Here is a 21511-nt window from a genome sequence, read left to right on the forward strand (position 1 = left end):
GTGCCTTCAATCCTCGTCGGCACAGGCAGTACCGCAGGCACTGTTTAGTACCCGTGGATTAGGATAGCTGATTTTTATGGTAAGCACTTCGTAAACATATCTTTATATAGTGCCCTTACTGAAAAATGAATGCTGTAAAACTGATTTATGAGTGATAATAACCGCATTGCCGAATAGTTTTATTACTCGATTTTCTTAGCACGAAATATTAAAATTTTGTTTACTGGAGCGATAGATGTGTCAGTCGTAAATGATTATCATGTTTAAGGTTTCGATGGAGGCCTTGAGAAACAAAAATCAAACAACACCAAATCATAGAAAGAAAGAGTTGTTTGACATGAAAATTGAACAGCATGTAAAACATATATATTACTTTACGAAACAAGTGTCAGTATACTGATATAAACATTGAATTCCGGAAAAGGGCTGCCTAAAGGGGCTCCACTTCCGGACAGTTTAACGCCTTTAAAAACTCACCATTTTCAAAGAACTGTTACACATGTTTGTTTTGATGCATTTGCAATAGCGTGCAAGTGGTGAAATTTCACGTAACAAGGTGGAACATAGTTTTCAGCAATTGTTTATTTTTTTTTCTTTACAAATGGCATTCATTTTCAAAGGGAGACAACTTTTTCTCAAAGATTACTTAAAATAATCGGAAAAAGTTGTTTCCCTTTGAAAATGAATGCCAATTTATACTTAAAATAATCGGGAACAGTTGTCTCCCTTTGAAAATGAATGCCATTTGTAAAGAAATAAAGATAAACAATTCCTGAAAACTGTGTTCCACCTTGTTATGCGAAATTTCACCACTCGCACGCTATTGCAAATGCATCAAAATGAACATGTGCAACAGTTCTTTGAAAATGGTGAGTTTTTAAAGGCGTTTAACTGTCCGGAAGTGGAGCCCCTTTAGGCAGCCCTTTTCCGGAATTCAATGTTTATATCAGTATACTGACACTTGTTTCGTAAAGTAATATACATGTTTTACATGCTATTCAATTTTCATGTCAAACAACTCTTTCTTTCTATGATTTGGTGTTGTTTGATTTTTGTTTCTCAATGCCTCCATCGAAACCTTAAAACAATGTTCGGAACTGGCAAGTTTTCTTAAATATGTACAACTGTAGATTTTAAATGCCTAACAGTTTCGATTGTTTGGTATCCATTGAAGTTTCGACAACACTAAAAATAATCGACTGGTTCTTTGAGCACACTGTTTCAAGAAATATGTCACGTACTGGCCTATTTGTACGGAATCCTGTTAGTGCCATGTGAAATGTTGTCCGTCGTCCCTCAAAGGCGACGCACGACATTGCGATACGACATCGCGACAATGCGATACAACGTGCGACAATGCGATATGACACAGGACAATGCGATACGACGCGCGACAGTGCGATATGACATTCGTCAAAATGTCGCGATGTCGCTTCGCAATGTTGTGCGTCGAGTTGGCAATTTTGGCACGATATGTCGCGATGTCGCGTCGCATTGTCGTCCGTCGTATCGCATTGTCGCGATGTCGTATCGCAATTTCGCGATGTCGTATCGCACTATGTGCCGAACTATGTAAAACATAAACAGATAAAAGTGTTATGATTATCGCGTTATTATAAGAATATTATTCTTAACAATACATTTTCTGTCTTAAAATCAAGAAAAATGCAAGTATATTTATAACAGACTGGCAAGTATCTAACTGTTTTCTTCTACTATAAACACAATAAAAGTTTGTGTTTGAACGTACGCACGTACGAACAAGTTTAGAGTAACTGATTTCTCATATATCTGGTGTTAAAAGTAACTGATTTGTCCAGTTGCTGTTATTAGACTTGAAAGCTAAAATGACAATGTCAAGACCTCTTGTTGCTGGTTTTGTTTTTCCTTCAATGTTGTTGGTCTGGTGCGTGGTAGCAATAGCTGTTTTAGCAGGTAAAACCCCACACGTCTGGTCAAATTTTAGCCACAATTTCAGTCGACTAGACTTCTATGATTACACAGAATATGCAGGATCTTTGAAGAACAGTATCCAGGTTGATTTTTAGAGTATCAGAAGATAGATGTTGTAAGCTGTTTGTATGATAATTTTGATCAAATTCGAATGCTTTGCCTTTAAGCGATTTACGTGTACCCAATATTAATTAAGTACTCTCAGCACTGTGACGAAGAAAAAATATTCAAAGTGCTGCTGTTCTGTGACGGTAAAAGACATGTACTATAATTAAACTGGTACTGTGACAAATGTTTATATACTTACTCCTGACGAAAGAAAAATCATAATCCGCTATGAAACAGCTTTTGTTATATACCTACAAATAGTCTGTCTGGAATTCACTGAAGAATACAAGACCTTGCATGTATTCAGCACGTACTGGATAGAATTTTTTTTATATACCTATAAAAATTCTGTCAAAAATCCGAATTGTATTTCACAAGTAAATATGAATAGGCAGAAAAAATCCGTATTATTCCTTTTTATCTCGATTACAAATAAACAAACAAAAAGGTGGATGTATATAATAAAAAAGGTCATTAAAACAGTAGTTTGATCTGGGATTTTGTATTCGGCTCTCGTGGATTTTGCAAGGACGGATAACGAAGATCCGATCTGGCAAAATCCACTCAAATATTTCAAGATCCGGGCCTGGTCATAGCTGAGAAGTTTAGATTTGCAAACATGTTACATATGAATAATGAAACGGCCATTTACAGCAACTTTGTTTGAAGTTAGTTTTTCATAAAATATTTTAGCTGATGGACTTAGCTACCGAGAATCAGTGATAAATAGCATCTATCCTGACACATATTTTGAATATATTAAGTTACATTTTTCGTAAACGTGTTTATGAATTTCTTATATCACATTCTTGTAATATCTTATTATCTAGTATGTAAAGTCACATATTTATGTTTTTGCTCATATTTTGCGTAGTTGTATACACCCAATGACTTTAAAATCGCAACAGCCATATATGGAATTCATTTCATTCTTGACACTTGTATTGAAATAGTTTGATATTCACTAAGTATCATTCATTAACTCGGATCCAGCCTCAGATTGACACTACCACGCGAACAGTTTTACCTTTAGCCTGCTATATTTCTAAAATGGACTGGTCTACCGTTCAATCTTAGCAGTACCATTTATTATTCGAAGGGGTGTTCATTGAAAACTGACTACCCGAATAGCGAACAGTTGCAGGCCATGATCAACTTACACGGACGTGCAGGCTTCTCTTGGTCTGGACTGGCCGCGAAGGCAGAACCACTTGCCGGCAGCAGGCTAAAAGTTCTAAATTATATTACGTCAGCTTCACCTACGTTAGCGTTTGTAACGTAAAAGTCAGCTAAACTTTTTATAATTGAAAAAAAAAACAAACTGATACATTTATTCGTCTTATAACGGTAACGGTAACGACTTAAAAGGATATTCCATATTCTTCTCCGATGACGACAACCAAATTTCTATATATTTCTATATATTTTCTATATATTTTCATGAGCGGTTGTCACGCTTCGATCAGCACAGGAATAATAATGCCATTATTTATAATAATAAGCATTACGAAAGTATCCTTAGATCAAGTTTTCAAAAACCATAGATGGAGCGTTTTTAAAGTCTCTGAGTGTACGTGTATGGCCTGTATGTCTCTCATCTACTGGAATGTAATAGCTAAGTTTCTCATTATGTTTTATTTTTGAGTTTAATGCCTATTTTTCATTGGAAATACTTGTGATTTAAATTAGGAAAGCTGTTTTTATGGTAAGCACTGTTAAAGCACTCTATACATATGTCTTTCTACAGTTCCTATAGTGCACAGGCTGACCAGACATGACTGTTGTAAAACTGATTTATATGTTTTAAAACAGATATTGGTTAAACTTAGACATGTAGTACTGTTTATCAATTTTTGTGCCCCCAAGTCCGTCCAACTTTTAACTACGACTCCAGAGACCTGAGCTCGAGCCCCTACTAATCCAGTTTAAAATCACTGATATTGAGATAAGAGTTCCGTGCACGGGTGCTTTACACCCGGCACACCAAAGAAACGGGGAAGCTTCTTTCTGTCCTCCCGATTAAATTACTTTCAGTCTTCTAGAGGAGTGCCCATATTGGTTACTGACGGCAGCGATAAATAAGCTTAACCCTTACCCTGCTATATTTATAAAATGGACTGGTCCATCATTCAATTTGGGCAATACCATTTATTATTCGAAGGGGTGTTCACTGAAAATTTACCGGCTGAATGGCGAACAGTAGACCATGATCAGCCTACACAGATCTTGGTCTGAACTGGTCGCCTCCAGCAGGCTAAAGGTTAAATACACAGGTGATAGGGTGATAATAATCGCATTGCCGATTAATTCACGAAAATATTAAAATTTCGTTTACTGAAAGTTTTTTTAATGGGCGATAGACGTGTCAGTCGTAAATGATAATCATGTTTATAACAATCTTCTGAACTGGCAAGTTTTCCTAAATCATATGTAGATCTGTAGATTTTAAATGCCTAACAGTTGCGATTGTCTGGTATCCAATGAAGTTTCGACAACAGTAAAAGTAATCAAGTGGTTCTGAGCATACTGAATCCAGAAATATATCAAGGACTGGCCTATTTGCCCAGTTAATTACTCACTAGCAAACTTTGCCGATGTGGTATGGTACCTCAAGTTCACCAAGCGCTTATTCATATATTTTTTGTTCGTAAAGGCAGACGATATTTTTAATATTAAAGAAAAAACAAATAAAAAAGAATGACTTAACACAAATCTTCCGCCATACTGGAAGACGATTTCCAGTCTTTATAGAATAAACTCGAGGGACATTGAACTATTTAAAACATCTATACACAAAGTTGTTATCTCTTGTCAAGAAAAATGCTAGTATATTTACAACAGACTGGCACGTATCTAACTGTTTTGTTTTACAAAAAACACAATAAACGTTTGTGCGGGAACGTACGTACGTACGAACGAGTTATGAGTAACTGATTTCTCATATATCTGTTACTAAAAGTAACTGTTTCTTTCAGTTGCTGATATTAGAAAGCTAAAATGACAATGTCCAGACCTGTTGTTGCTGGGTTTGTTTTACTTGCAATGTTGTTGGTCGGCTGCGTGGTAGCAATAGCTGTTTTAGCAGGTAAAACCCCCTACGTCAAAGTTCAGTCTCGATACATTACTCTCAATTTCAGTCGATAAGAATTCTGTATTATTGTGAATAATATGATTGTGTATTATATGATTTGATATGATTGTGTATTTAACAAATAATCTAGGCCTTCGAGTGGTTTATCGTCTGATTTACCACGGTTCAGAGTTCAGATGTGTAGGAATTGAACCACGAGGGCGTTAGCCCGAGTGGTTAACTACTGAAACATCTGAACGATGAACCGTGGTAAATTAGACGATAAATCACAGGCCTAGATTGTTTTTATTCTGACATGATCATTGATATATCTTAATAAATATTATGCTTCATTTACGCGAGGAGTAATGTATCAGACGTCATGCGGCAATTTGACGTCATAATTGACGTCATAATGCTCTCGCGCGTCAACCGTTGTTTATCGCAGAATATACAGAGCTTGATTTCCTTCTTAGTTTAACTGGAAATCAAACCGAGTCATGTTAGAATATATGATTTGATTTGATTGTGTATTATATTATTGTGCATCATAACAGGGGCGTAGCCAGGATATTGAAAAATGTACGCAGTACGAGTGCCGATGGGGGAGAGTGTGGGAGGGGGTGTCCCCCTGCCACAGGTGGGGGTCCGGGGGTCCTCCCCCGGGAAAATTTTGAAAAAAAGAACATGAAAAGACGCATTCTGGTGCATTTTAAGAAACGCATATAGCGAGATATAATGTTGTCAAAAAAGGAAATGATTAAAGTACAATAGGAGAGATCGCCCTGACGTCACGCATCAACACATGTGGCGGTGGGCAAAACAAAATGTTTTTACATCGTTTGTGTATGGGATCGGAATTTTCAATTTAATATATAAAAGTTATCAATAAATTGCTTGTTTTATATTCTTTCCACAGATAAAAAAAAATTGATATCGTTTGTGTTTTAAGAAAGTTTAGTTGTTAGAAAAACATCACTTTTAACAAAAAAGAACATGGACGCTCGGCGTCTGCCCACCGATATTTGTCTTATCAGTTCTAAAAATAGAATATACAACGGATTTGTATACAAACACGATCTCTCCTATTGTAGGAAAAAATACGTTTCGACCTCTCCAATAGGTCTCATCAGGCGGAGATGAGTACATAATTTGATCTCATAGATGTCCCCGCGACGTTTTTTTTTTTTGTTTTTTTTTTAGTGTTGTTTTTATTTTTTTTTTGTGTGTATTTTTATTAGTTTTGTATTTTTATTCAATTTTATACGGTTTTATGTAGACAGAAGTATTTTTCTTTGCTTTCTCTACATGCTTCTGATTTTGTTATTGCCTCAGTTATCAAAAACCAGTGCGATTCGTCGATGCCCAGACACATCGAAATCACGTATAACCTGATCGATATCGATCTGGTGATTGCGATGGATATGCATCAGAGCGAGTCCAGTCAGCCGTTCCTCGGTCATCGTATTTCTTAGATAAGTTTTAAGGCGGCGAAGGCTACTAAATGATCTTTCAGCAGAGGCCGTGGACACTGGCATTGTCAGGAGGATCTTCAGCACAACATGTATGTTTTGGTATAGTTGATATGTTTCATCAACTGCCTCTGCCAAGCCTTGTATGGGCGAATCTGCTGCAACTCTCTTCCAGACGTCAAGTTCAGTATCTATTGCCTGGCAATCTATGAACGGAGAATACTCCTGCTTGATATCGGCCCAAATTTCGGGCGAAAGTTGCCGAAGTTTTGTTGGCAATAGATACTGAGCGTTCAGTCTTGTAGTCGAAAGGCACAGTCTGTCGTGCAGTTGGGACAAAAGGTGATCCATGAATGGTACAAACATATTCAACCACCAATATTCCTTTGGGGTTTCTGCGGCTATGTTATTCCTGTGTTGTTGCCTTGCAGCAACTCGAGGCTGACAGACATTGATGTCATGCTCAGTTGCCAAGGCAACAGCCTTTTCCCAAAGTCCTCCAAAATACCCAATGTCATTGCGTCTCTCGGCCAGCAACCCATGAAGAGCTTTAGCATGCTGTGCTGCTTTGACCAAGTCACATTGAGGGTCTTGCATTGAATCCGTCAAAGGATTCAATGTATCTAAGGGACCGCTGACGCAACACAAAGCGACAACAAAGTCAAAAGACAGGACAGCCTTTTGAAGGCTTGACGCTGTGGACATAGTTTTGGTGTCCATGCCAACTTGAAGGTCAGTAAGTGTTTCTAGAATTGACTTGAAGTGGGTATAGAAAGCAGTGATGCTTTCCGAGTGCTGAGACCACCGTGTTGGGCAGAACTTCTTTAAGGCTTCTCCGTCATCGTTATGAGAGCTATAAACTCCGAGACGTTTCGGAGAAATTGTGATAAAAAACAATACATCCCCAACAACGGTAAACGTCGACTGCACAAACGCTACCCTGCAAGCATGACATATTGCTAAGTTTAGACGGAGGTTGCGACAGTGAATATACTTTGCGTTTGGAAATTCTGCAGAAAATATTGCCTGCACTCCACGGTGACAACCGGACATGTTCCCAGCACCGTCGTAACCTTGTCCAACGATAAAGTTTGGGTTCAGGTTGTGTTTGTGTATTTCATCTAGTAGCAACTGGTGTAGTGTTTCACCTGTTGTTTCTGTTGTCTGAACAAATGAAAGAAAATCCTCGCGGAGCACATTCTTCCCGGAACTCTGACGTTCAATATAACGCAGACAAAAAGCAAACTGTTCTGTATTGCTGACATCGGCAGATTCATCTGCAAGAATAGAAAAGTACCTCGCATCTTGGCAACGGTGCACGATAAAGTCCGAAATCTGATTGCCGCATATATGTATGAATTCGTTTTGAATAGAGGGGCTTAAATACTGTGCATGTTTGGGAGAATTTGCTAGATGGTCGTGCAAACCACTGTCTACTTCAGCGCGATAATTTATCAAAGCTCTGAAGTTACTTTTTTCTTCTGTTTTGCCACGAAAGGCTATGTTTTGTTTTCCCAGCAAAACTATTGTTTTAACAATAGATGTCAAGGCTTTCTTATTTTTCTCGACTTTGTTTCTGTAAGCGTTCGAGCCAAACTCAACAACACTTTTTTCTTGATTTTGACATATTTTCATAAATTTGTCAGCTTTAGTCATTGCATTACTGTGATCAGGTGATTTTTTATGCATCCCTATAATCAAAGACACATTGCTCCAGTCTACAAGGGGCTTAGCAACGAGAGTGTTTTCAGATGAATTAAAGACAAAACAAGGTGCACAAAAAACACCATTGACTGAAGGACTATACCTTAAATACGGGTAGTTTTCAGTATCAAACACTAGGTCAGGTACACGCCTAGCTGCCCCGCTTTTGCCGTGACTGCTTTTAGGCTTTACCCAACTCCGCGAAGGCTCAAACCTTGATATTAAAGTCGACATTTTCATGGAATCAGACATTCGGAGTCTTCTTGTGACATCAATGGTTCCAATGTCTAGAAACCGCGCACCCAGGGAACAACCCGCTGAGTTCCCATCATTCTGGCAGTGATCTGCCTGAAATTGTTTTGGGGAAGATGTGGACTCTTTGGGAGAAGATTTTGTGTTGTCATCCGAAAATGACTGAGAATTATCAGCAGGAACAGTTGATGAACTTTCACTGTCATCTGGAGTACAATTTTGGGTTTTAAAACACTGAAAAATGGACTTTTGTCCAGGAAGAGGTCGAGGAGGTTTTCTGGAGCTCATCTCTATTAAATATATAGAGAGGTCTATATAGAGCTCAAAAATACCTTTGTAATATATATATATATAGATATATATTTATCACATATATAATCTGTAATTTTTACAGAAATTACAAAGTATGAAACAAAATTCAGTTAGATATTTGCGTACTCGTACGTGTATTATATTAATATAATGCAGTACTCTAAAGTAAATAGTGACCAGAACCGAATCGCTACACACACATGTAAACGGTAAGTTAGTGCTACGTAGGAGTGACGTCATCGGTATAGACGGAGTTAAATGTGACATTTTGGCAGGTGTCAAAACTGATCTAGATTATTGATTAAGGTTGCTTTCGGTACCCAGTACTCTTGCACTAAGTTCAAACCCGTTTACACCATATCATGTTTATAAATTATACGTGTAGTAAATGAAATACATTGGATATGAACTTGATTTTTTTTAAAAAAAAAACATGCTCTTCAATATTTCATATTTCAAAAAGTCAAGTCAGCCAAAAAAGTATTACGCAGTTGCGTAAACTGCGTAATGGGCGCTACGCCCTTGTCATATGATTTGATATGATTGTGTACAATATGATTGTGTGTTATATGATTTGATCTGTGTGTGTATTATGTGATTGCGTATTACTAGTATATGATTTGATCTCTATGTGTGTTATATGATTTGATATGAGTGTGTACTATATTATCATGCATTATATGATTTGATATAATCGTGTATTATATTATTGTGCATTACATGATTTGATATGATTGTGCATTATATGATTGTGTATTATATGATTTGATATGATTGTGTTTGATATGATTTGATAAGATTGTATATTATATTTTTGTGTATTAGATCTATATGATTTGATCTGTGTGTGTATTATATGATTTGATATGAATTTGTATTATATGATTTGATATGATTGTGTATTATATGACTTGATATAATTTTGTATAATATGATCGTGTATTATATGATTTGATATGATTGTGTATTATATTATTGTGCATTCTATGATTTGATATGATTGTATATTATATTATTGTGTATTATATGATTTGATCTGTGTATTATAGGATTTGATTTGATTGTGTTTGATATGATTTGATATGAATTTGTATTATATGATTTGATATGATTGTGTTTGATATGATTTGATATGATTGTGTATTATATTATTGTGTATTATATGATTTGATCTGAGTGTGTTTTGTATATTTTTGCTGGGTTTAACGTCGCACAGATACAGTTATACAATGTAACTGATATTGTGACTTATTTTATGATTGTGTATTATATGAACTTATAACAATTCCTTTTTAAATGTTGCAGTACGCCTAAATGATAAGACTAATGAAACATTAGGAAAAGAAAAGGCAGGAACAGGTTTGTAAATAAAATTATTGTCAAACATTTATAATTTATCGTAAATTAAACCATGCATTTATGTAATGGAGCAAGTGAATTGATGATGGCGGCTGATATATGATGATGTAAGTGCATCACAGACAAAAGAAACGTATCAAAACATATAAACACGCATACTCACATATGAAACACATACATAGATCAGTATTTTAGAGAATTTGTCCTTTTGGAGGATGGAGAGTGGGTGCATTGTTTTGTGAAGAATATGATTTACTATAAATTTTATCAACATCATTCCATATATAATTTAACGATACCGCTGTTTTTGAAATGTCAGAGGACAGAAACGAGAAAAAAGATTCATGTTCATGCGCTTTTTGCAGGTAACTGCATATGTATAGGTCTTTTAAAAGTAAAAAATGGACTCAATATTTCAACATAATTAGCCTATATTCACAATTATCAAATATGTTTTTTTCCCTTTCTTAACTGAAATGAGTATAGGTGCGGATCTGTCAGACTGTGACGACATTGCAGTTATTGGAGCCGGGATTACCGGAAGTTACGCAGCCTGGCGACTACGACATAGGAATCTAAAAATAGCACTTTATGAATACTCGAACCGCATTGGTGGACGCTGTTTCACGGTGCGATTTCCGGGTATACCGGATGTGAATATCGAAATGGGAGCGATGCGATACCTACCTGCTTGTAAGGATACTTGTCGCATTTATGATGATGATGATTATTATTATTATTATCATTATTATTGTTGTTGTTGTTGTTGTTACAACGAACCGCAGATATTTTAAGCGTCATTATAGAAACCAGTACTAAATTACTAAAGCCATACTTTCGTCTTGCCATCCACAAAGACGACATTCATTTAAAAAACCCAAAAACTCCGTATAAACATGATAAAGTGTATAACCCACAAAATATACTTGTGTGCCATCTGATCCATGCCATTTTGAATATAGTCTTGTCGCAGGTGTAAGTGGCAGGTGCAAAACAAACTAATGCTCAGCATAACCAATTAGGGCCGGTGCAATCCAGTCTGAATATGAGCACATATAGCATATAGCTTTTACTTTATTGTTGAACTAACTATTATTTTGGCATAGATTTTGAAATTATTCGAAAACGAAGGAAATCAGTGATATAAATGGTAAAACTGTGGACTTTTCTGTTGCAGATCATGCTTTGGTAAACAACACCGTCCACGATTTAGAACTTGACGTGGTAGATTTTGAGTTAGGTCTTGGTTCTGGTGAAGGGTCGCGGTATTATCTTCGAGGAAAGCACATGACATACGATGAGCTAGTAACAGAGGCTCCGTATAACTTGCCACCAGAAAACCGCGTGGACTTGAGAACTCTGTACTGGTATGTTTCAAATTCATTGCTCTAATTTTTGGTTGCGGGTTTATCCCGCGACCAAAGTTAAGTGTATTTCTGACAATCATGTAGCATCTTTATTTGATTCCAAATCACATCTGAAGGAATTTGTTCATGTGCTACACAAAGTAGTCCCATTCAAGAACAATGCGGATGAATTATCAATGATCAAGCAGTTCTTATTCATCCTCTATCCATTCACACTGGCTATTTAGATTATACAAGATCTGTCAATGATTAGGTATTCCGGCCCATGGTTACATCACTGACTTCCAGCTGTTCATGTAAGGTCAGGCAGAGTTTATCTTAGATATGAGGCACATAAGTATTTGTTTCTTACACAGGTATATTTATAGATTGGCATTTAAAATGAAAATAACTCTAGCAAAACCCGCAACCACAAGACATCTCAAGGCTTTGATTTCTATAAGTATGTTCTCATTTAGTGCACTCCCACCACTTACAGGTCTACCTTCTCAACCATCAACCTACCTAGCTTTCTATATTAGTACGTTGAATTCACCTGACTGTTTAAGGTGGCGTTAATATCAAGCAAATATTCTATACAAGCCGTCATCGTCATAACGAAGAACCGACATTTCTTGGCCTGGCAAATACATCAAGTTCGAAACGAAACTTACAAAGCTCTGAATCATATAAATTTTATTCTTTTTAGGAATGTGTTGAAGAATTTCACCATAAGTTCTCCAAATGAGACCGACCTTAAATCTCTAGATGGAGTTGATTTGTACGAACAGAGGTAAGTAAAGGTGGTTAAACTGCAAGACCGAACAAGACATGCTTAAGAAAGTGGATCCGTAATGCCAATCGTTAATTTCCGTTCAAGTACGTTTTTTTTTCTGTATGTGAGTTCGGCATCTTCCGACTATCACCGTAACCATAACTAGTATACGTTACATTTACAGCCAAAACATTCCGAAATAACAAATGAAAATAAGAAAGTGCACGGAAATTCCCGAGTACCATTACATGTCCACTACCATAGTGGCTTAATGTGACGTTTAACACTTTATAAAACTTTATTCGCTAAAATCTTAAATGGTTTGAATTTTTCTGAGTTTTATTTATTTTGTTTTGTAAAGAAATTATATAAACTTTAGATATACTATTTTGCTCTGGAAGATAAAACCAAACTGACCATTATGCTTACAACTAAGAAAGATATAGGTCTCTAAGAAAACAAAATGTTTTACCAGTCAAAGCTTACAACAAGCGTTGATCCCATCAACCCAGGCTGTTTACAGGTTTTTAATATACAGTACAAAGTATTCTAGGCTTGAGGAAACCGAGCAAATATCTGCCTTGATATTGCATATTAAACTTTTCATTGTTTTGGCGGGATTAGAGTCACACAGATAAAATTTAGGTCATTTTGCGACTTTTGCAGCTTTTGATGGTGGAGGCAGTCCCCAGGTGCTCTTCTGGGCATTGTTGAAAACATGGGTGGGTTCCTAGGTTGAACAACCGACCTTTTGTAATTTCGGCTGAATGGCTTCCTCACATTAAGAATTCTACATCTCAACTGAGGTTGGTGAGGGTCACGTGATTTGAAATCAGAGACCTAAATCACTCGACCATGAAAGCCTCAGAGTCGTCATTATTATTTAAATACAGTAACAGTACCAAACAGTTTACTCCAACAAGGAAAACATTCAGCTCGTACTTCCAATTTTCTGTAAGTTTGGTCTCATTTCCTGTTACGGAAGTGACAAAAGTAATGTTTTGTTATTCCATCTATATTACATAATGTAGTTAAAATCGCTGTCCACTTTCTTCCTATAGCCGAGCATTGTACTACAATAAGTACTTGGACACAGAAACGTTTCAGTTTTTGAAGGACAGTGCAAGCTTTATCAGTGGATATGGCACACGTGTTTCCGCGTTCAGATCTCTTTTACGCGGTTCCTCAGCACCACTGGCAGTGAAAACAGTGAAAGGCGGATTCCAGACCATACCGCAACGTCTTGTTGAACAGTTCCTCCGCGTCAGTGATAAGTACGGCTGTATCTTTGTAATACTGGAAGCCTTATTTCTTAGTTTTACTTTATACCTTTTATACCATCGAGATAAAAAAAAAACTTGATAAGACCTCGTTTTATTTTCTTAAAAAAAAGAAAAAAGATCCTTATTCAAAACTCCTATGTGTGACAATTAATTCAATTATCACACAGGTACTGCATTCCGATTGCTGTATTCGCATTGATTTATATAGTGGACGCAACTTGACCCCGATGGTTGACCTTTGTATTATAATACATAATGAGGCACAACCTATTATTGAAAAGGAGTGTACGTAAAACGCTTCATCTCATTGCATTCATAAATTTAAACACACGGCTAACCTAAGCACACCATATTTCTACAATGAAATAATCGATATGAATAATCAGTCTAAGGTCAACCATCGCGGACAAGTTGCGACTACTATACTATGAATAGATATTGTTTGTAGCCTTTTTTCACGGAAAGAAGCAGGTTTGAAAATGTTATTTTGTGAGGGTCGGTACGTAACATTGGAGAAATGTTATATCACTCAAACATTTCTACAAAAGTCTCATAAAACAAGAAATCCCCAGATGTAAACGAATATAATTAAAGACAGGGGCTTAATAGTAAAGTTACCATTGGAAAAATATATAGTTATTTATTTGTTGAATACTGTATTTAATTAAGTGGCGATATGGAGTTCTTTATTCTGGTTGAGTAAGGGTTAACATTAATTACTCACTACATTTGTATTTCATAGCATCGTTGACAAACAGAAAAAAAAATAAAATACAGATGTAATAGCATAAATTTAGACTACAGTATGAATTAACTATTCTACTTGTATTTTTGTTGTAACTGTTACAAGGCACTGCTTATTAACCCTTAACCTGCTGAATTCCTGGTTCATCATTCAGTTTAGGCAGTACCACTTATTATTCAAAGGGGTGTTCACTGGAAATTCACTGAATGAATAGCGAACAGTGCAAACCATGATCAAGCCTTCACGGATTGGCAAGCTGAGCTTGGTCTGCACTGCGGGTAGCAAAGTCAGAGCCGATTATGTCCAGTATGCTAACTGTAACTTGATGCCTCAATGTCATTTATAACATATTGGACAAGAAATCAATTACAAATGTGGCTCAAAATGCATTCTTCCGTCATAGACTACGAGATGAGTGGGACTTTATTACGGTTACCTAAATTTTTTCAGGCACAAGTTTTTCCGTAATCATCATCTCAAAGCAATAAACAGACAAAGCAACGGAAATTATGTACTGACGTTCCAAGTTACTGAAACGAAAGCTGGAATAACAACAGAAATTAAGGTACCATGTATTTTTCAACTTGGCAACTGCATTTTGTTTTGTTTTTTTATGTCGAGGTGTGTGTTTTTCAAAGCCTGATTCTTGCATAGGACACTAAGAGATAGTGCAATGTACAAGAACCACAATTCTACTTTTCTTGTTTCTTAAATTATCTCCATGTGAAACATCAAACCTCAAACTTGTGAAACTTAAGGATTTTTTAAAAAAAAATTGCCAGAGTGCCAAAAAATATTTAAACCATAACTGTTGCACAGTAATTTTTAATGATATTGTCTTCTTCTCTAGCAGATATGCATACAATTTATTATTTCAAAACGTTTCCTGTCGCGACCAACTTTTACACGGTGGATGGATGGCCCTTTCCGATATGGTTCTTGTCATTATTTGAGATATTGCAACTACACTAGAATTTTGTGTACTTAATTAACTTCACTTACATTTTCCATCTTATTGAAAAATGCAACTTGGCACACATCATCAAAATTAGCGGACGAGACTTTCAAGCCCGATCATTATTCCATGATTTTCTCCCCTTTCTGAGTTTAGCCATATCACATCTGTACATTAAGTATTCATGTACTTCTCCTATAGTTTCCATCCAAATCAAAAGAAACTTGATATACATCATGAATATAATGTGTACATGTGCGCTTTGTGTCTTTTGTGTCCAACTATCATATTTTGAGTTATTCTCTTTTATTGAACTGGTTATGTTACAACTCCATTCTCAACTCCTAATGTTTTTATCCATTTCAAGTGGAACTTTGTCTATTAACATGATGCGGGTATGCACATATTTCTGGAACTTTCATGTCAGAATATTTTGTCTATATTTAAATTTTATCAAACATTTTAGCAGTAATGTGTCCTACAATGTTGATATTGTTTTTGTTCAGTCTGATATCGTATCATACATCAAAACTGACTGATTTTAACTTGATCATGTGATCTTTCTTTTCTGTCTCACCTTTTTACTCCGGTATCTAGACTTTCTCGCCTCGAACTTTGTACGTGCGTATGCCCACAGGCGCTTGAAGCTCTATCAATAGATATATGCATTACCATATCCCATCCACCTATTATATGATGAAATAGTACAGGATCTCTCTCTTCATGAGATCTAAACTGCATATACTTTTTTATTGATAGAGCTTCAGACACTTGTGGTATGTCAAAGTATCGTTTAATATTGACGGAATCCATCTTTTATCTGCAACCTTCTCATTCTGACTGTCAAGGTACCAATATGAGGAGAACGGTGGTCTAGTGGTTAAGGTGTCTCAACCTGGGGATCGTGGGGTCGAGTAGCACTAAGGTAACGACCACGCGTCTTCATACCAGTACCGTTTTTTTCCAGGAAGTGGACTTGACAGTGGTTCAAATCAAAATCCAGCTTAAATAAATTAGTATAAACTAAAGAAATAAAATACCGTACTTTTTTTCAGAGCCGACCATTTATGAAAATGTGCGCTAAGAAGGTACTTCTTGGAATCCCTAGGATTGCACTTGAACACTTAGACTGGGAGGGACTTAGACAGGAGACTGTTCTAGACTACATCAAGAATGCTGTTTCGGTATTTAAACCTAAATTACTTTCAAAACAGTCGATTCTTAATTATTCAGACAGTATATAGATTGAAGATAAATAAAATGAACAGACAATGAAAACATCCATCTTTCGTACAATAGTTGCAAAATGTTTGTCATTACTTACTTTAGATATCTAGTGTTCTGCCGAACAGGTTTAACTGAAGGCAAATCATACTGTATGGATGTATTATTCAAAGCTTAACAATAAGTTCTTGTCGATATTCGTATTTTTCCTATTTCTAATCGTGAATTGGATAAATGAACATAATTGCATCATAACATCATACGCACATAAAAACACAGAATATAGGTGATAGTCTTTTTTCTTGAAGGATGTCCAGGCAGCCAAGATGTATTTTGGTTACGACAACGCTTGGTGGCGCAATCTTGACAAGGCCGCGAGTCACGCTGTATCAATGACCCCGTTACGACAAACCTACGACTTTGCTGTATCAAAAACAACTTCCAAAGGGATATTGAATCCTTCATACAACGACGGGGGTAAGATTTATTTTCGAAATACTAACTTACAATAGCTAATTTTAACCTGACGAAAAGCCAAACGCGTGATGGTATAAAGATGAAAAGTAGAAATTATTTCGACTTTTCACTGTCGTAGTATCGACTTTTCACCATCGTAGTTTCGTTTTTTGGATAATTAGGCTATACGCAATTTAATAAATATGCCACGATGGCCAAAACGGGACTGCTGTTTTACGTGCTTTATTTCTTTGGGTTTAACGTGACATACAAAATTATAGGTCAAATAGTGACTTTCCAGCTTTTAATGGTGGAGTAAGACCCCAGGTGTCCTTCCGTGCATTTTTCATCACAGGCGGGCACCTCGGTAGAACCACCGACCTTCCGTAAAAATATAAGGATCTTACATGACTGCTTGTGTGATACCAGCGGTTTTATTCACGCTGTCTTGATGGTTGGGAAAACACCTGCCTTACTCTGACAGTCACATTAAATCATTTTTCCTGCCTACTTTTGATATAACTGCAACAATGTCAAAGATATTGTAGATTAAAAACCGATCATTCACTATGTCGTCATACTTTGTTTCCTGCCGAGGTATTCCAGAAAATAAAGAAATAAGTATTTTATAGTAATATGTTCTCTCATGCAGTTTTGCAAAGAAAATGGTTTTCATTTGATATATCATAAATAACTCTTTTTATTTCAGAAAAAAAGACGGGTGCGATTTCTTTTCGCAGAACACTACTTTTTAAATAAAAGGAAATATTTCTTCTCTGAAGATAACAGAATTTGGCGTGAAGCAATGAAGTCCGGTGAACGGGTACCAGGCGTAGGAGACCACTCTATCGCTATGACTAACGTTAGCGTGTATCTAGCGAGAAAATATCTTGCCGAAGTATTCAACATTACGCTAGATGATGTACCAGAGCCCAGTTTCGCAGTAAGTTTGTTACTAATACATCGGTTTAATGTAATTTGTCCTGTAATTACTAGTATTGGCAGATCAATATCGATTTATAACATTGATTCGACATTCAGCCGATATCAAGCTTCAGCATCTAATCGCTTTCAGCTGGAAACTGTATCGAACCGATATTACTGCAGTGTTGTAAAACTGATGTTGGGCCATGTTTGGAAACTATATCGGTCCGATAATGGCCTGATATAAAATATTTGCTGGGTAGTCTCTATATGTATTCAGACTACTCCTGGAAAAGCTTTATCTGATTGTAACACTATAGGATCTACTGCGGCATAAAATTTGCTTGTGATACAACAAGCAGGCCTGAAAAACATTAAGATATCGTATTAATCATTAGAAACATGCTTGCTTCAGTCTACTTTTAAAAGAAGATCCGATAACTATTGCTCACAACCCCTCTGATGACTTAGTGATTTCACTTGCAAATGATCATATCAGTATGTGATAGGTGGGTATATAACGGCAGTACGGGTATCGGACCTGGGGCAAAAAAAATGGCCAGACTGATAATAACATGAACACATAACGTACCGTAGTCAAAAATCAGCTTTTATATTCTTTGTTTACAATCTAACCATTCTTCTGGAAATTCAAGTCGCGCGCAAAATTTACATGAAAACTAGGTCAGTGACGTAAAACGTTTAAAAATACGGTATGGTGGCTTAGCTTATGTATACACACTGAGGTACTGTACCGTACTACGGGCATGCTAATATACAGAGTTTGTGTTTCTTCATTCAGAATTCAAAATATTATTCCTTTGCCAAAATAGTTGTGTGCAACTTTTATGAGTATACAAATGTAGGTCACTTTTCAGCAAACTGGCGGAAGGACATGTTTGTGTGTGTGTGTGGTGGAGGGGGGGGGGGGAGGGGACACGCCCCCCGGGCCGGTTACTGTAGCCGGACCTCTAAAACATTTGATGTATTCAGTTACTAATACGAATATAGAGAAAGTTCAGAAATATTTCACTTATTTCTATATTTTAAGGTAATGTCAATCTGGGACCAGTATCCAATTGGCACTGCTTGGTACTTATGGGCACCAGGATACAAAAGGGCCGAAGTGGAATCACGTATGATAAAACCCTCCGCAAATGATGACGTATACATTACGTCAAATGTTTTTTCAAGCACAGGACGTTCTGGATGGATACAAGGTGGAATGGAAATGGTTGAAAAAGTTCTGAAACATCTTGAATAAAAATGTTTAAATCTTACTGCTGCATGCTCCGTCTAAAAAGTTCAACAACATCATTGTTGACAATACGTAAAATACTTAAAATGAACTGTTAGTCATACAATACATAGCTGTTACATTTGATGGAGCAAAACATCAGCCATTCGCTCAAATTTGAGAAATTAAAAACTTCCAAAAGACGAATTATATATAAACTAAAAATTTAACTGTATTTAAGCGGATAATTTAAAAGGAGCCTAGGAACGTTCGGCACGAGCCGGGTTTTGAACATATATTAACCCGTCAAAAAGAAATATACGCTGTGTACGAAAATACACCTTCTTTTGAAAGTAACATTTACTTAATACATTTCTACTAACAATCAGAATGCGTCGTGAGCTCCCATAGAAATTGGATATCGATACCTATGACACAAAATTCTCTATTAAACGCCAGAAAAAATGAATTTTAAATGTTCAAATAAACATGTTTATCTCAAATAATGATTTGTCACCCGATGGCATTAACACATTATCTCAGAGTTTTCAAATCTGAAATACTTTGCCCCCATAATTATCTTTTAATTTTATAGGATTTTTAACGGTGTCGTACTTGCATCCTTGCATTTTGTTAGTAACGTGTGCCTTTATGTTGGTTTACAATGAATGAGGCTTTATTCCATTGTTTGCGAGAATATCACAGTCGTCAAATTATTTTCATGATTATGAGAGCCTTATACTCTTAACACTATCCTTGGCTTTCCCGTTTGCTTAGCGCAAAAAATAAATGTGTCCTCGTTTAGCTTATCCTATGTTCTTTCCAATGATATCTGTTCCTATAAATTGTCCGTGTGAACTGGTTAGAAGCATCACATTGAAGAACGATAATTTTCCAAATTGAATTTTGGCTAATGCAAATCTAAACTCAGTTTATTGTTTGCATGAAACATACAATTTTTACTCTTGTGGAACGGTGTCCGTTGTAAATTTTAATTTTTTGTTTAAAGTTCTTGCCTGTCTTTGGCTTGTCTGTGCGATGAAAGCCGCATTAGTGTCGATTCGGCAAATCGTACATGAATAATATCTCGTACAGTTTCAGTATATCCAATGCACAGTCTATATTCTGTTTTCCATCACTCCAAAAATTTCATTACTCACAATAACAATATAGTTATAAATTCACCTCCGTTGACACCATCAGATTGTCCTTGCCTTTCCTTTTTCGTCTATTGCTAATTCAAATATGTTCCCATCTAACTTATTCCATGTTCTTTCCAATGACGCGTTTTACATTGAAAACACCTTTGCGCTGCTGATCAGTATCACGTTTGATATAGAGTATTTTGGCCCGGGTACGTTTACAGTATGTATAAGATAGGTATTTATATGCAATTGGTTATTTTTATGTAGATAGATTTGAAGATTCACACGCATTAATTACTTTTTGTAAAATAAATGAATGCTTATATTGTTTTCCATATTTTCTTGGAGGCAGACAGGTCTAAAATATTACATGATGAATAGAAAGCCTGGTCATCCATAAATCTAGATTCAGTTCAAATTACCAAGAAAATAAAAAGGCTGAACCGTTATGATACACTTTCCTTTCCACCATTGTTTACGACTTATCTTCATGTTATCAATTAATACATATCTCCTAGGTCATTTAAAAAATAATCACGTGGTGTGCAATCTAGACCATCTCTGCCTCAAAATTTAGTGTCTTGCAACCGATCTTTTCATTGCTTTTAGCAACTGAAAATGTTTTAAGATTAAATGGCAAGTATTTGTGATACATTAGCTCACATGTCTTAAATTAATGATTTGTTCCGCAATGGTATCAATGCATTTGCTATATACCTGACCTCCATAATTTCATATCTTTAATTTTCCTATAGGATTTGTTAACAGTATCGCAATTACATTGTAGCATTTTTCAAAAATAATGTGTGCCTTTGTGTTTAAAATCTAATAAATAAAACATAAAACATTCGACTGTGATTCACTTTTGTAAAGTTGTATAAACATCATTTCGCGGACAAGATAAACAAAGTAAGTCACATTCTGAGCAAATAATGAAAGCTCTACTGTATCGGAAACAGAACAAAATAAGAATGATCAAAGAAATCCATTTTCAATTTTTGCTCAGAACTTCGCGGTATTTGACCAGATTTAATAGAAAACAAAGTCGTTAAACTTATTTAATCATTAAACAAAAACGTAATGGATGAAACATTCCGCCTTACCCAATTTGCTATAGAAGGAAATACCAACAATGATCTGAGAGTGATTGGAATTTTCTACAAAAACAATAACAGAATTAAATGAAATCTG

General features: G+C 36.0%; 1 protein-coding gene across 3 annotated transcripts; it reads left to right on the forward strand.

Annotated features, from left to right (window-relative positions):
• The first annotated feature begins 56 nt into the window (after window positions 1-56).
• Window positions 57-20650, forward strand: LOC123562013 (aplysianin-A-like). 3 transcript variants are annotated; one of them, XM_053525328.1, is made up of 12 exons: window positions 57-79; window positions 5037-5146; window positions 10177-10230; window positions 10717-10923; window positions 11408-11597; window positions 12286-12369; window positions 13413-13625; window positions 14830-14944; window positions 16390-16518; window positions 16867-17035; window positions 17797-17957; window positions 18990-20650. In XM_053525328.1, the coding sequence occupies exons 2-12, from the start codon at window positions 5059-5061 to the stop codon at window positions 19200-19202; spliced, it is 1623 nt and encodes a 540-aa protein (XP_053381303.1). In that variant the 5' UTR covers window positions 57-79; window positions 5037-5058; the 3' UTR covers window positions 19203-20650. The 3 variants fall into 3 exon arrangements, with proteins under 3 accessions (XP_053381303.1, XP_053381302.1, XP_045210610.2); XM_053525327.1 differs by lacking the exon at window positions 57-79 and adding an exon at window positions 3644-3766; XM_045354675.2 differs by lacking the exons at window positions 57-79; window positions 10717-10923 and adding an exon at window positions 3644-3766.
• The last annotated feature ends 861 nt before the right edge of the window (window positions 20651-21511 follow it).

Source organism: Mercenaria mercenaria, chromosome 15 (genome assembly GCF_021730395.1).
Source record: "Mercenaria mercenaria strain notata chromosome 15, MADL_Memer_1, whole genome shotgun sequence".
Classification (NCBI taxonomy): domain Eukaryota; kingdom Metazoa; phylum Mollusca; class Bivalvia; order Venerida; family Veneridae; genus Mercenaria; species Mercenaria mercenaria.